Source organism: Chelonoidis abingdonii, chromosome 2 (genome assembly GCF_003597395.2).
Source record: "Chelonoidis abingdonii isolate Lonesome George chromosome 2, CheloAbing_2.0, whole genome shotgun sequence".
Taxonomy (NCBI): domain Eukaryota; kingdom Metazoa; phylum Chordata; order Testudines; family Testudinidae; genus Chelonoidis; species Chelonoidis abingdonii.
This window is the reverse complement of record NC_133770.1, coordinates 58,197,451-58,214,059: the sequence shown is the minus strand read 5'-3', so window position 1 is coordinate 58,214,059 and position 16,609 is coordinate 58,197,451. Positions and strand designations below refer to the sequence as shown.

Sequence of the window (16,609 nt, the reverse complement as noted above, 5' to 3'; positions counted from 1 at the left end):
AAGATTTCCTTTCACCAAAGTCACACACACACACACACACACACACACACACACACACACACACACACACACACACACACACACACACACACACACACCTCACCCTAAAATATTCCCCCCTTAAAATAATTAAAAGTATTCTGCTTTTTGGAGTCCCCAATTGATATTTATTTCTGATTTTAACTTTTACTAGTAATTATATTGATATTCAAATATATAGCATATAACTGCTGATTGAATATTTTTTACTATATACTTTGATGTAGTAAATGATTTGAGGTTTAAATTGTTGTTTTGTTAAAATATACATTTTAATATTTTCATTAGTGTATATTAAACAATTATAAACTATATATCTGAATTGTAAGAAAATCAGCCAGTCTGATATTGCATTAAAATATCTTTGTTCTTTTTTCCTGCCTAGGAGCTAGAAAATATCATCTCTCAAATGATGCATGTTGCAGAATATCTTGAATGGGATGTCACTGAACTCAGTCCTGTAAGTATTTTGTCAGATCATTGATGCATTTAATTCTGGAAAACATTCTGTAATGTCCCATCTGTGATATTATCTGTGATATTAATACATATATTGAGCAGTAAAAATAATAATAGTTGTTACTACTTTCTGGGGCTGCCATTCAGCCCTTTCCTAATCTTTTTCGAGTGAGGACAACATAGCATTATGGTCATAAGTCTGAAATATATGCCCTGCACTAAAGTTTAAGGCTTTCTCCCCATTACGTTTAGTAATTCACCTTCTCAGTGTGCCTGGTACAGAGCTAACCCAAAACCCATGAGAGGCAGGAACTATCATCTGTGTACAACACACTTAGTACAATGGATCCCGAACTGCGAAATCTACCAAGACCAATCAATGTACAGCATGTTAGTGCGCTTTAGAAATCCCCACGAACCACTCCATAGTCTGCATTACTGCTCCATGTAGACAAACTCTGAGATGCAAGCAACCATTTCTGGTGTTTTTACTGGATTTACTAGCTAAACAGTGATTTAATTTTTTGATTTGTTTTTATTGGTGCTTATCAGTCAAAAGCTAAATTCAGAAGCCATAAAAACAGAATTTAAATTAGGGCCTTGATGCATAGGGCCTTGTGCTAACCTTGGCTCACGGTGAATTTTTCCCAAAGCTTTATCCTTCCATAGAATCCTAAGAATCTGTAATGCTACAAAGATGGTAATATGAAACTATGGTATATAATGTCACTATTAGAGTAAAATAAAAATAGTAAGCATATTCTTGAAGTTTTTGTTGAAAACTGGAAAATGTAATATTTCAAGTTCCCTGTCTCCATTATCTCCCTATTTATTTATTTGCTTTCCCCCAACCCAAGCAAAATGGAGGAAAGAGGGAGGGGAAAACAGAAAATACAGGGGTCAATAACAATTTTGGGATATTTAATTTATTTGTTTCAAAATTTGAAAATGTTGAAAAAAATTCCACAAAAATATTTTTAAATGTCCTTTTTTAATTGAAAAAAAAGTTGTAATACCAGTTCTGATAAGGACCTATGTTTGGGGGAAAGGTGAGGGGTAAAAAGACTTTAAATACCTTTTTTCCAAAGTTGCCACATAGGATATATTTTACTTTGCTTTTTCCTTCACAAAGTGGGTGGCTCAGGGTTAATGCATATTTTTATTGTTTTAGAATATCCAATTTATAGGATTTTTTTTTTTAAATCTACAGATCCTTCATGAAATGATGGAAGAAATTGATTATGACCATGATGGCACAGTATCTCTGGAGGAATGGATCCAAGGCGGAATGACGACAATCCCACTCCTGGTGCTCCTTGGGTTAGAGAATGTGAGCATTAGTCTAGCAGTGTCCAAAGGGTAACTTGTGGGTCAGATGTGGCCCGAAAACTAATATATTTGCAACCTGCCACCACCTTCGTCTTAGCTATGGAACTATGACAGGCAGAGACTATCCAATAAGTAGCTATTTCAGGGGGAGCCGTTGATCCCAGGATGGAGAATTACATAATGAGACCTATTATCATATTAAGAATGAAAACAACTGTAATATTAATTTTATATCAGTTGGATGCAGCTATTGTATTGCTGGCAAATTGCCAATGCCATCGGCCTTCTTGCCTTTGGGCACCTCTCTCTTAGCATATATCTCAGGTGTTTGATTTTGATATACAAATATTAGTACTGAAAATCTTCTGTAGTACTTTATAGACACTTCAATGGAGATATTAAAGAAGTCCCTCCACCCCAAATCAAGCCCAGAGTATTGCAATTATACAATCACTTATATGATATTGTTATGAAGGTCGGTTAAGTTGAGCACTTTCTGTTGCTAAATGTATAACAATATAATAGTTATATAAGACTTTTTATCACAGGAGCTCAGATTTATTCACAAATATTATTGATTAAGCCTGTGAAGGAGGTATTCCTTGGTAAATATTATTTTCTTCTTTTTATATGTGTGGAACTGAGGCACAGAAAGATTAAGTTACTTGGCTAATATCACAGAATAAATTGCTCTCAGAAATTGGTTGCCCTTTTTCCTGACTCATAACCATTGTAACTATCTAGACTGACCTCCTGTATAGCACAGGCCATACAGCTCCAGCCCAAACAGTTGCTAGAGCAGATCCTTTAGAAAAACGTCCAGTCTTGATTTAAAAGTTATTAGTAATGGAGCATCCACCGTGATCATTGGTAAATTATTTCAGTGGTTAATAACCCTCACTGTTAAAGATTTACCTTGGATTTCCAGTCTGAATATGTCTAGCTTCAACTTTCAGCCATTAGGTTGTGTTATACCTTCTTCTGCTAGATTGTAGAGCCCATTTATTAAATATTTGTTCCCCAAGTAGGTACATAAAGACTGTAATCAAGTCAGCCTTTAAGTTTCTCTCTGGGTATCTTTATGCTGAGGGGAGAAAAACCCAACAAAAAACTAAAACATCTCCAGCAGTGCATCTCAGAGCTCAGGTCTGTAAACTTGGGTTTGCAGGTCTCGTGTGCGATGTTAAAATAACAGTGCAGATGTTCCTGCTCAGGCTGAAGCTTGGGTTCTGAGACCCCTCACCCCCCCCTTGCTAGGTTTCAGTTCTGGAACTCTAGCCTGAATGGGAATGTCTAGGCTGTTATTTTTAGAACTGTACTGTGAGTCCCAGTGTGTAGACCTGGGTTCTGAGACTCATTGCTGTAGTGTTTTTTTGCAGTGTAGACAATACCCTATGGTAAGGTGTATAGATTGAGCTCCTGGAGTCTATCACTATCATACTTTTCTAATACTGTAATCATTCTCGTGGGTCTTCTCAGAGCCCTCTCCAATTTTTCAACATTCTTCTTGAATTATGGACATCTGAACTGGGCACAGTATTCCAGGAGAGGTCACATCAGTACCAAATACAGAGGTAAAATAACCTCTCTACTCCAGATTCCCCTGCTTATGCATCCAAGGATTGTATTATCCTTTTGGCCACAGCATCAGACTAGGAGCTTATGTTTAGCTGAATTGAATAGTAAGTAGTGCTGCCTCTCATATAATGGATATAGAAAGTCTCTATGTTTCTTTTTTATTGTGATATGGAATGGCTATTTTCATAGAATCATAGATTATTAGGATTGGAAGGGACCTCCAGAGATCAGCTAGTCTAACCTCCTGTTCAAAGTATGACCAATCGCCAAATGACCCCTTCAAGGATTGAACTCATAACCATGTGTTTAGTAGCCTAATGCTTAAACCACTGAGCTATCCCTCCCCCTGATGCCTAGATACTATAGTTTTCAGTGGGCAAACTTCACTCATTTAGAATTTGAATCTGCCTTATTCCATCTTCGATTAATGTAAGTACTTCTCTATAACATTATTGCGTGAGTATATTGAAGGCAGAAGCTGAAATATTCCAGTGGTGTACACACTGAACATAAGCCTGGAAAATACTAAATTAGATTAAACAAATGTCTTATAGACTGTCGTAACTTCTTTAAACATTTCTCCTTCTGAAATTTTCTTTTAAGGAAAAGATTGATAATTGATATTTTCCTAAGCCACTCCAGCAATCAGAATTCCCTAGCACTCTGAAGTACTTCAGTGTGGATGTGCATCAGTATGTTGTCTCTCCAGGAATATTTGGATTTATGTGGGAAAAATTTAAATACACAGTTCTGAACAAACACTTATCTAACTTATGTGAAGTTTATTTTTGATCAGTTAACAAAACAATATTGAGGGGACTCCATAAAGTTTTATTTCTTGAAGACTAGTATAGGTGTTGTGACAAAGTTCCTCCTCCACCTTGGTGAGTCCTGCGCTTATTGGCGGATTTGTTCACCTCAGTGATCTTCCCTTCTCGTGGAACCCACAGTCTGAGTCAGCTCCTCCTGTGTCTGATCAGGAGTTGGGTGGTTTGGGGGGAACCAGCACCCTCCACTCGGGTTCCAGCCCAGGGCCCTGTGGAACAAGCTTGTCTATAGTGCTCCTGTAATCGTTGCAGGACAGCTACAACTCCCTGGGCAAGTCCTATGGCCTCCTCCAAACATTCTTTATCCTCTCACCACAGGAACCTTCCTCCCTGATGTCTGACAATGCTGTCTCCTCATCCTCCAGCAGTATACTTCGTCTCCTTGCTTTCTTGCTCCCAGCTCCTCACCACACACTCTCTTCTCTCCTCTGGCTCCTCTTTGCCTGAATTTGGAGTGAGCTCCTTTTTTAAAGCCAGGTGCCCTGATTAGCCTGCCCTGATTTGGCTGCAGGTGTCGTAATAAAGTAGCTATCTCTACATCATTCTAGAAAGATCTTAATTGGCTCCAGGTGCCTTGATTAACTTGGAGCAACTGCCATTTGGTTACCAGGGTACTAGGGATTTGTTTAGCCTGGGGCTAACATACCTGTTGCTCAGTACTTTACTGTAGCCATCTGGCCTTGCCCCATCACAGTGGTTAATAGAAACTGTAGTGCTTTACACTATATTATTGTTCATGAATGGACAGGCCACCCACTCAGGGGACTACACAAGCTGCATCATTGTTCTACCAGGAAAAGTAGTGTAAAACTACCACAGGAATGGTGAAAGGCTCTAACATTGCCCCCATTTTTTTTTCTTTTATCTTTTTTTAGAGGAAAATTCCTGTTGGTCCAATGGAATCATACAGCTGTTTCTAGAGGAAAGTCAACATTTCACATTTTCCATTGAACCAGCAAAAAGTTATTTTGTCTTTACAGTTAGGTTTACAATTTGTGTAAATCTTGAATGGTCAAATCTAGATATATTTTTGGATACTGAAAGTTAAGTAATATGAAACTGTTTTATCCCTGTCCTCCAGAATAATTTACAAAGAAAACATAAGATAGATGACAGAATGATAGATGACAGAATTGTGGGAATGGTCTGAGAAATATTTCTATTTGATTAAGATACTGCATAGTTGTGACACTACATAAAACTCCTGAGGGAGTTCTGTGCTAAAAAAAATAAAAATTTGGAATCTGCGCACGATATTTTAAAATTCTGCAAATTTTATTTGTCAATAAATAAATGTGCACGCTCCAGCATGGCAGCGGGCAGCACTGGACACTGGCTGCGTGGAGGTGGGAGATCACCCTGCAACCCTCTCACTCCTGGGACATGGACTTGGCAGTGGGGCTGCACTCAACCCTGATACAGAACAAGGGCTGGGCCTGCCCCAGAAACATCACAGGGTCCTGTCCCTCTGTGCCAGGTGCACCAGGTGTGGACAGGCAGACTCAGCCTGGCAGGATCCAAGTGTGGAGGGTGTTAGTGTGTGTGGCGATCCAGGTCTGGGTTGAGAGGGTTCTGTGTGGGGCAATCTGGATATGGGTGACTCAGTGAGGGGATCCAGGTTTGTAGGGGATCTGGATGCACAGGAGCTTGTTGAGGGGTTCTGGGTGAAGGGGGAATGAGATTCTGCTGAGGGGTCCAGGTAAAAGTAGTTGGGGTTCAGCAGGAGGGGTGTGGGTGTGTGGGGGGCTCAGCGGGGGTGTCTGAGGGAGAGTTAGTGGGGTGGGGATCTGGGTGCAGCTGGTTGGGGCTCAGTGGGATGGGGGTCCAAGTATGGGGGTCTAGTTGGTGTGATCCAGACATGTAGGGCATGGGGCTTGTGGGGATAGGATTTTGATTACGGGAGACTCAACAAAAGGTGGTCTGGGTACAGGGGTAGATGTCCAGCTGCAGGGGATAGGGTTGGCAAGGGGTGGGTGAGGTATGAGTGTCCAGGTGCGAGGAGGTTGGGCTCAGCAGGGGGGTCTGGGTGAAGGGGTTGGGGGTCCAGATACAGGAGGGAGGGGCTCAGCAGGGCTCTGTATGCAGGAGGAGTGGGGCTCACCAGGGAGGACCGGGTGCAGGGGGGTAGGGGTTTGGGTGGGGGAGTTCTGGGTGTGTAAGGGGGCTGAGGCTCAGCAGGGGGGCAGTCTGAGGATGAGGGGCTCAGGACTGAGGCAGAGGTTTGGGAGGGGGGAGGGTCCAGTTGGGGGTATAGGCTCTGGGGTTGGGCTGGGGATGAGGGGTTTGGGGTGGAGGAGGGTGCTCAGGGGCTACGAAAGGGAGAAAGGACTCCTCCCACTGCTATCTCCTCACAGCAGCACCTCGCTGGGACAGAGAGGCGCCTCTCCCTGCTGCAGCAACTCCAGGGCTGGGGCCACAGGAGAGGTGCCCCTCCCCCGGCCCCTGCAGGTCCATGCTGGGGCTGGGTATAGGGATGGGTGCCCTGGCTGAGACAGGTCTGGGCTGGTGCTGGCTTTGGGGAGGGACTCCCTGTGACAGAGCCGGGCCGGGCCGCCTAGGTTTGGGCTGGGCTGCTGGGTTTGGGCCAGGCCACCATGGCTGGGTTCAGACTGGGCCGTCCCGGCCATGGCTGGGTTCAAGCCATGCTGCCCCAGCTGCAGTTGGTTCCGGGCCAGGCCTTCCGGGTTCTGGCCTGGCCGCCCCAGCTGTGGCTGAGTCTGGACCAGGCTGCCCCCAACCACGGGTTCAGATCCAGGCCAGGCTGCCTGGGTTCTGATCCGGGCTGCCTTGGCTGTGGCAGATCTGGGCCACAGCATGGTTGGGGCTAGGAGGCCACCTCAGCTGTGGCATATTGGGGGCTGTGTTCAGTTGGGGCCAGGGGAGGGGCATCCCTCCCCTGGCCATGACAGGTCTCTGGGTGGTTTCCCTGAGTGCCTGCGTAGAGCTAAATAGGGTGTTGCGTGGCTATGCGTTTACAGGGAACTTAGGACCTGAGTATTGTTTACTTTTGAGTCTAATAAGTCTCATGTATACCAATGGCTCCACAATTAAGTTGTATAAAAATTGGGAGAGTAGTGAGCTTAATAGAACTCCACATGTAAGCACTTGTCTCTGGGATTGGCCTGACAGAAATTGTTGGAGGCTTCTCAATGCATTTCCACTATCCCCAGCTCTGACATCATCTGAAAGAAAATGGTGTATTGATTGTCTTAATTCATTGATTTTAAGGCCAGAAAGGATCATTGTGATCATCATAACAAAGACACCGTTTCACCCTGTAATTCCTTCACCAAGATCAACAATATGTGGCTGAGCTAGTCCATATATTTTAGAGAAACATCCAGTTTTGGTTTAAAGATTACAAGTGAATGAGAATCCACCTGATCCCACAGTAAGTTGTACCAATGGTTAATTACTCAGTGTTAAAAAAAATAAGCGCATTATTCCCACTATGAACGTGTGTACCTTCAACTTCCAACCATTGGATTTAGTTATGCCTTTTCCTGCTAGGTTAAAAAGTCCTCTTCTGTCAAATATTGTCTTCCTTTGTAGATACTTTTAAATCGTGACTGAGTCAGCTCTTAACCTTCCCCCCTCATCCCTCAATAAGCTCCTAAAGTCTTTTAATTGCTTAATATTGGGACAAATAGGGGTTGGGTTGTGGGATTGCTTGGTTCATTTTTGGCTGTCTATAGGGCTTTTATCTCTTTCTCGTTTTGTATAAAACATACCTATGTTAATCAGCGAGACAGATCCTCAGTTGGTATATTTGGTCACAGTTCTATTGACTTCAATGGAACAATGACAATTTATATCAACTGAGGATCTGCCATGATACATTTATCACCTCTGTGTTACACCTATACTGTGTATATCCCTTAAAAGAAAACGAAAATGCTAACATAAAAACTATTTAAGATCTTAAATCACTAACAATCCTTTAATTAGTCTTTCTTACGGGAATAGCCATCTGAAAATAGTTAAAATGAAACAAGGAACTAATATTACATAAATTGCAAGAATTAAAAAATGATCTTCTCTCTGTTTATTTTTCCCTTTATTTGCTTTATCCCTTTGTTCTTTCTTTCTTTCTTAGCACCTGATTCTGCAGCTGCACTGCAGGCAAAATTTTCATTGAAATAAACGTGAGTTGTGCCTGTGGAGCAGCTGCAAAATGGAGACCAGTAATTGTATTTGTATGATGCCTCTTGCCAAGGTAATCAGCATGCTGAACAATCAATTATAACACAATGCAATTAAATTTTAATTGCTAATTAATTATCTCTTGTTTTATACAATGCTTTGATAATCTAAAGCAAGATCTGAATGTTGTGTATTACAAATACTGTTTTGTAATTTTTATATTAAAAGGCCAGATTTTAGAATATTATATCTGGTTAATCAACAGTTAACCCTTTAGCTCTGGCTGAATGCATCCATCAAGCATCATATCTACTAAAACTGTTCCCATTAAACACCAATAATAACTATTCAATAACTTTTGCTTAAATTGCTTCCCTTGGAGATGTTAGAGTAAAGTAGCTCTGGTTCTAACTAAATGAAAATATTTTGAGTGATTAAAAAAAGGGGAGTTAGAATGGAAACCACCATACAGTCTTAATTCTAATGGTTGCTGCTACTACCGCCACTATGATAGTTTCACCTATTTTATATAGTGCTTTCCATATGAGGATTTCAAAGTGCTTTAAAACCACTAATAAATTAAGCCTGATAACAGCACCATGAGGTAGCAAAGCATGTTCATCCCTCTCTTACAAATAGGGATTCTGAAGCACAGACAGGTTAAGTGATTTGTCCAAGGTCAAAAGGAAGTCTGTTGCAGGGCTGTTTAAAGAATCCATATCTCCTGGTGCCTCAGGCAGGTCTAAACTTAAAATGCTACAGCAGCACCACTGTATCACTTTAGTGAAGATGCTACTATGCTGATGGGAGAGCTGTAATTAACCCACCTATCCAAGAAGCGGTAACTCTATCAATGGGAGAAGCCCTCCTTTCCCCGTAGCAATGTCTACACCATGGCTTAGGTCAGGATAATGGTGTTACTCAGGTCTGGATTTTTCACGTCCCTGAGTGAGGTAGTTATACTAATGGAAGTTTATATTCTAGACCTGACCCTAGCCTGCACTTAGTATTTCTTCCATTGATTTGATAGACGGTGTATGAAAAGCTACAAGAAATCAAAGATTGGGAATGTAGTAATTGGCCATGGGTTCTGTTCTTAGCTCTGCCAGTGATTTGTGATGTCATTTTCAGCTTCCTGACCATTAAGATCAGTTAGGATTTGGAGTAATCTCCAAAGTGGAGTGTTGGAAGCCCCTTACATGAGAGAGATTTTAGATGGGACAGCACATAGCTAAATTCATAGGTCCAGACAGTGTAGCTTAAGCACCCTCAGGACTGCGTAGAGTGGATTATGTCTCTAGAACTTCTTCCTGTCCTTGGCCAAGTTTTCCATCTAGAAGCTCAAGCACTGGGAGACTTTCTGGGTCCATATGGCCATTTTCCTTTCACTCCTCCATTTCTATGTCTGGGCAGAGTTCCAATGAACTATGTCCCCTGATTCCTGTGATCTTTTCTCTGAGCAGTGGGTGTCATCTGAGGTTCTCTGATTAGTATCCTCCACTTGTACAATGTGGTTAATCATTTAATCCCACTACCAGTCCTATACTTTTGTGTTTTGTTTGTCCTGATCTTAATGCTGGTTTCTTTGTGGCTTCTCCCCTGTGACTGAGGGGTGGGCCATTGCTGTGCCAAGGGGAGGGCCTCTATCTTGGGCCCTGACAGTCTCTCATGGAGAGCGAGATTCCCCTGTTGGGGTGCCTCCACTCCAGCCTTGTTCTGCAACCTTCTGGTCAGTTAGTTTGTGATTCCTTCGCAGAACAAGAGTACCCTGATACCTACTCTTTCTGCAGTGAGAGTAGGGCCCTATAACACATACTTACTTCCCAAGTGCCAGGCTGAAGCCCCTATTCTTCTCCTCCAGTACTCTCTTCTGAGTTTCTGGCAGTGTTTCTTCCCCTCTTCCTCCCCACCTGTCTGACCCATCCAAGACCCCACCAAGTTCAGGTACCTTCTCATTAACCACCTTCTTGTGTTCCCATTTGCCATATATAGTTCCGGAAGAAGGAAGGTCTATCACAGAGAGATTCTGTGTAATTTTGAGACAATTATTCTTGCGCTCATTTGTTCAGACATCTAGGTAGAATTCTGTTGGGTGGTGTCCAGTTATTCCTTGGAACTCTGTGCGGAGAAGTGGGCGTTGTCTGGAATACTCTGCTTGCTGTCCTGTACTAGCACGTTTTTATTATACCTTTGTTCACATCCCCATGACTTCACTTATGATTTGTCAGTTTATACCCATTTGTGTTTGGTGCCTTTTCTTTTGTGGGTAGGGGGTTACTGTCACTTCCGGGGATGAGCCCACAAAAGGAAGGTCAATAGGCTAACAACTTTCACAAGCACTAGATTTACTTTCAAAAGCCTAGAGATACAAAGTGGGTAAGGTAATATAATTTATTTGAACCAACTTCTGTTGGTGAGAGACAAACTTTCGAGCTACACAGAACTCTTCTAGTTGGACTCTCTCACGAACAGAAGTTGGTCCAATAAAATATATGACCTCACCCATCCTGTCTGTCTAATATCCTGGAGTTGACACAGCTACAGCAACACAGCTGACCCCTCTCTTCTGGCCTTCAAACCATCCCCAGCCTCTGCAAGCTCATCATCTGGAGCAAGCTCCCTACAGACCAGAACACACCAACTCAAAGTGGCACCAGACCCTGCCAAAACAGCAGATGCAAACATATCTCCACTGCTACAATGATCAACACCTTTCCACAACACACCTTTCAAGATCCATGTGTCCTACACTTGCCTATCACAACATGTGGTATACCTCATCCAGTGCACTAAATGCCCCAATAACACCTATGTGGGTGAAACTGGACAACCTCTATGCTCTCTAATGAACTCACTGGAAAATGATAAAAGACAAACAACCAGTCACCTATGGGCAGGGCCGCGCAGAGGGGGGACAAGTGAGACAATTTGTTCTGGGCCCCACAGGGGCACCCAAGAGAATGCTCCGCATCTGCCTTCCCCCATCCCCTGGCACCTCAGCGCGCCATGTACAGGAGCGGCCCTGGACAAAGCTAAAGCAGCATGGCTCCAGCAGGGCCTGAGCTCCTCCCCACTCATAGCCGCATGGTAAGGGGGCAGGGCTGCAAGCTTTGGGGCCCCACTGGAGCCACGCTGCTGCAGCGCTGTTCAGGGCCGCTCGTGGACGTGGCACGCTGAGGCTCCAGGAGAGGGAGGAAGGCGAGGGTAAGCAGCATGGCCGGGGCCAGGAGGGTTGTATAAGGGGCAGGGAGTCCTGGGGACAGTTAGGGGACAGGGAGGGGGCATAGGTTCTGGGGGGTCGGTCAGGGGATGAGGATGGGGGGGTTGGATTGTGGGCATTCCGGGGGCCTGTCAGGACTCAGCGGGGTGATAGGGGTCGGGGCAGTCAGGGGACTGGGAATGGAGAGGTTGGGAGTGGGGTCCTGAGGTGGTGGCTGGGGACAGGGCCTCAGGGGGTGGTGGTGAGGGGGACAAGGAGCAGGATGGGTTGGGGATTCTAAGGGGGCAATCAGGGGGCAGGAAGTGGGTGGGAGTTGGATAGGGGGCAGGGGCAGGCTGTTCGGGGAGGCACAGCCTTCCCTACCCTAAAGCTCATTCAGCAGTTTGAGCGTTGCAGACAGCTATTTAACACAGAGTCAAGCTGTTGTCTTTTCCATGGGGGAGGGATCACATGAGAAGAGCAATATCCTATACCACCTATCTCCTTCCCAACCCTACCAAGGGAAATCCCCCAGCCCCTGCATTCCCCAAGGCTCCAGAGGAGTTAATTCAATGGTTCTCAAACTTTTGTACTGGTGACCCCTTTCACAGAGCAAATCTCTCAGTGTGACGCCCCCCACTTATAAATTTAAAAACACTTTTTTATATATTTAACACTATTATAAATGCTGGAGGCAAAGCGGGGTTTGAGGTGGAGGCTGACAGCTCGCACCCCCAGTAATAACCTAGTGACCCCCTGAGGGGTCCCAACCCACAGTTTGAGAACCCCTGGGTTAATTAAATTTTAGCACCCTTGTCCATTCACATGCATGTGCTATTTTGAGCATTTAAGTTTTCACAACATAGACTCAAATGCTCAGTTTGTGGAGTATGTACATAAGCTATACTAAAGACAAACCCACAGTAACTGTCTCCAATTTGTGAGAGACCCTGTGGAGATAAATTCATGGAGGTTAAGTGCATTAATGGCTATTAGCCAGGATGAGTAAGGAATGGTGTCCCTAGCTTCTGTTTGTCAGAGGGTGGAGATGGATGGCAAGAGGGTGATCACTTGATCATTACCTGTTAGGTTCACTCCCTCTGGGGCACTTGGCATTGGCCACTGTCAGTAGACAGGATACTGGGCTGGATGGACCTTTGGTCTGACCCAGTATGGCCATTCTTGTGTCCTAAGCTAAACGAACCCAAAGTTATGGGGACAGATATGAGTCAAAGAAGCCAGGAGAGTATCAGAAACCTGGAAAAATCTCTGACTGGATGGGCTCAGGCGTTCAGAAGTTTTGGATTTTTTTTTTTTTAAGCAGAATTTTTTTATTGTTTAAACTATCAAACACAGCAAATATTTGGCCACACACTTCTGAAACCCCAAACCGTGTTCAGGTTTTTGCAGACTAATTTCAGCTTTTCAATTAAAAAAATCACAACAAATTTTGAAGGAAAGCAGACATTGTCTGTGATTTTTTTCTGCTTTTTAAAAACCCCTAGTTTTTTATCCAAAAAAAGTTTTGACGGAAAATATTTGTCCAACCCTTTTAATGAGCTTTAGTGCCTTTTAGCACTAGCTGATGCTGAGAACCAGTGATACCTTGTAAAGGTGACTTGAAAAGAAGTTTTCTCAAAACTGGGTTTGTGCCGAGACGCGGAAGGTTTTTAAATGTTTATTTTTCCCAGGGCTTCCCCGGGGGAGGGGGAGGTCAAGTGGGGCAGTTTGCACTGGGCCCCACAGAGGCCCTCACGAGAATATAGTATTCTATAGTATTGCAACTTTTTTTATGGAAGGGGCCCCTGAAATTGCTTTGCCCCAGGCCCCCTGAATCCACTGGGTGGCCCTGCCTATGGGTGAACACTTTTCACAAAGTGATCACTCTATAACTGACTGATCAGTCCTCATTCTCAAAGGAAACCTGCACAACACTTTCAAAAGATGAGCCTGGAAGCATAAATGCATAACTCTTCTAGACACTAAAAATCATGGACTGACTAGTGATACTGGTTTTATGACTTATTATAACAATCTGTAACCCACTAACCAACTCCCCCACACTCCAGCTGCTTCCCCTCCCGCCAGGGGTGAAAGTAACTTACAGGACTTACCTGTACTGCCGGAGTCCTGAGGGGGGCATGGCCTCATCCAGAAGGGGCATGGCCTCATCCAGAAGGGGCATGGCTTCTCAAGATTTAAAGGCCCTGAGGCACCAGCTGTGGCTGGGAGACCCAGGGCCTTTAAATCAACCAGGGCCTCCCAGTTGCAGAGGTAGCTGGGAGGCACCCAGAGCTCAGGGACAAATTAAAGGGTCCGGGTCTCCAGCTGCCGCGGGGAACCCTGAGCTTTGCGGGGCTGAGGCAGGTATTTAAAGGGCCAAGAGCCAAGAGCTCCTGCCACTGAAGGGAGCTCCAAGCCCTTTAAATCCAGCCCCAGCCGGCCACCGGAGCCGCGGGCAGGGGGATTAAAGGGCTCTGGGCTGCCAGCTGCAGCGGGGAGCCCAGAGCCCTTTAAATCCTCGCAGCAAAAGCCGGTGCAGTCCAGCACTGCATACTGGCTCTTGCCGGTACACTGTACCGGCTTACTTTCACCTCTGCCTCCCACCCATCCTTTTCTCTGTGTGAGATGAGCCACTTCACCCTGAGTGGTCCCTTCAAATAAATGTTAATTACCTATGCTAAATAATCTGTTCCTTTTTGTTTTTAGCTGTGGCACTCTGATTAAGTTTCCCAAACCTGAAGAAGAGCTCTGTGTAAGCTCAAGAGTTTGTCTCTTTCACCAACAGAATTTGGCCAATAAAAGATATTACCTCACACACTTTCTCTCTCTAATTCCCTGGGACCGACATGTCTACACCACCACTGCATACAAAAGCCAAGGGATTTTGGAGCTCAATATTTTACATTTGCTCTCCTCATGATTGCCACTAGATGTCATAATTGCACCACAGCTGCTATTTTGTTGCAACTCAGGAAGGATCTGCTTTGCTTTTTTATAGTAAGAGAGAAATTCAACGGGAAGAAATGCCTTGTAACTAAGGCTAAGATTTTGTCATGGATATTTTTAGTGAAAGTCACGGGCAATAAAGAAAAATTCACGTAAACTGTGACTTGTCCTTGACTTTTACTAAAAATATCTGTGACAAAATGGGAATAAGCAGGTCCCCACACCACCTGCAGCGGGGCAGCTGCAGAGTAGCTAGGAACTGCGAGGCCCCCGCTGCCCGCAGCAGCTAGGGGCAGCGGTGTACCCCAGATGCTCCAAAGGTCCCCTGCCACCCGCTGGGGCTGGGAGTTGTGGGGTACCCCCACCACCCACAGCTCTGGGGGTCTGCAGTGGCCAAGAGCTTGGGGGTCCTCCTGCTGCCTATGACAGCCGTAAGCTACAAGGTACCCCCAATGCCTGTGGCAGCTGGGAGTTGTGGGCTGCCACCACCACCTGTAGTGCCTGGAAACTGCAGGCTTGGAGCTCCCTGGGCCACCAGAGGTGACAGTGGTACCCCAGAGCTCCCTGCCCCCACAGGCAGCGGGGAACCCCCACAAATTCCAACCGCTGCAGGCAGGCTGACGTCCCAGAGGTCGCTGGAAGTCACGGATTCCCATGACTTCTGTGACCTCCGTGACTAAATCATAGCATTACTTATAACCTATATTTATTTGTATCACAAGTAATCTGAAAGCAAATCACGTTTCTTTTTTAAATTACCCCTTTTAGTCTTAACCCATTATACCTACATTCATGAAACAGACACTGAACATCTGTAAAATACAGAATTGATCATCTCTGTGAGGTAAATACTATACACCCCAAGCATGACAAGGCTACAATTGAATTCTAAGGACATTTCGTTGTGAATGAGATTCACTCATATCCCCATGCATAGAATGTATTATGCTATTACCACAGAGAAGTTAAAAGATAAGTATTTTACCCTTTTTTGGTTAAATGTGAAATCAAGTGCTTTAGTCTGAGTTCAACCTCTTTGTGGGAAATGCCTCCTCTTGTGCTGTCTAACATGTTATTGTCGACTGTTGTTTGAGCCCTACATATGTAGAACAGGAACTGGTTTTGGAACTGACACAATTCATTATAATATATCTTGCCAAATTTGTTGTGAATTGTTTGGGATCCATGGTATTGTGAGTGGTCCTTCTGAGATTGAAATGCAAAAATGCTCGTGGATGATACCCAACAATTTATGATTTTATAAGAATCTGCCCTTTTCTTTAATTAGAACTAAGATAAATTGTGCTTTTTATTTCAACATTAAATGTGCAATTCATGGTTGTGAGGTCACAACTATCAATTGAGTTTTTAAAAGAATGAGGCATACATGAATTGTGTACCATTTCCATTGGCTCTCACACATGCAATGCCCATGAGTTGTCTTGTCAGAGGGATATGTTCACCCTAAGGCCTGGTCTACACTACGCGTTTATACCGAATTTAGCAGAGTTAAACCGATTTAACCCTGCACCTGTCCACACAACGAAGCCCTTTATGTCAATATAAAGGTCTCTTAAAACCGATTTCTGTACTCCTCCCCGACGAGGAGAGTAGTGCTGAAATCGGTATTGCCATGTCAGATTAGGGTTAATGTGGCTGCAATTCGAAGGTATTGGCCTCCAGGCGGTATCCCACAGTGCACCATTGTGACCTCTCTGGAAAGCCATCTGAACTCGGACGCACTGGCCAGGTAGGCAGGAAAAGCCCCGCGAACTTTTGAATTTCATTTCCTGTTTGGCCAGCGTGGAGAGCTCACCAGCACAGGTGACCACGCAGAGCTTGTCAGCATAGGTAACAATGCAGTCTCCTGAGAATCGAAAAAGAGCTCCAGCATGGACTGCACGGGAGGTACTGGATCTGATCGCTGTATGGGGAGAGGATTCCATGCTAACAGAACTCCGTTCCAAAAGGCGAAATGAAAAAACATTTGAAAAAATTTCCAAGGCCATGATGCAGAGAGACCAGGGACTCAGTACAGTGCAGAGTGAAAGTTAAGGAGCTCAGAAAAGCCTACCAGAAAACCAAA

General features: G+C 44.3%; 1 protein-coding gene across 3 annotated transcripts in view; it reads left to right on the top strand.

Annotated features, from left to right (window-relative positions):
- The window catches only part of DGKB (diacylglycerol kinase beta), a 495,108-nt gene that overhangs the window by 106,158 nt on the left and 372,341 nt on the right, over window positions 1-16,609 (top strand). For all 3 annotated transcript variants that reach the window (XM_032784097.2, XM_032784098.2, XM_032784096.2), the window contains exons 7-8: window positions 425-499; window positions 1,709-1,828. In XM_032784097.2, the coding sequence (XP_032639988.1) occupies window positions 425-499; window positions 1,709-1,828 (195 nt within the window). The remainder of the gene's footprint in view (window positions 1-424; window positions 500-1,708; window positions 1,829-16,609) is intronic.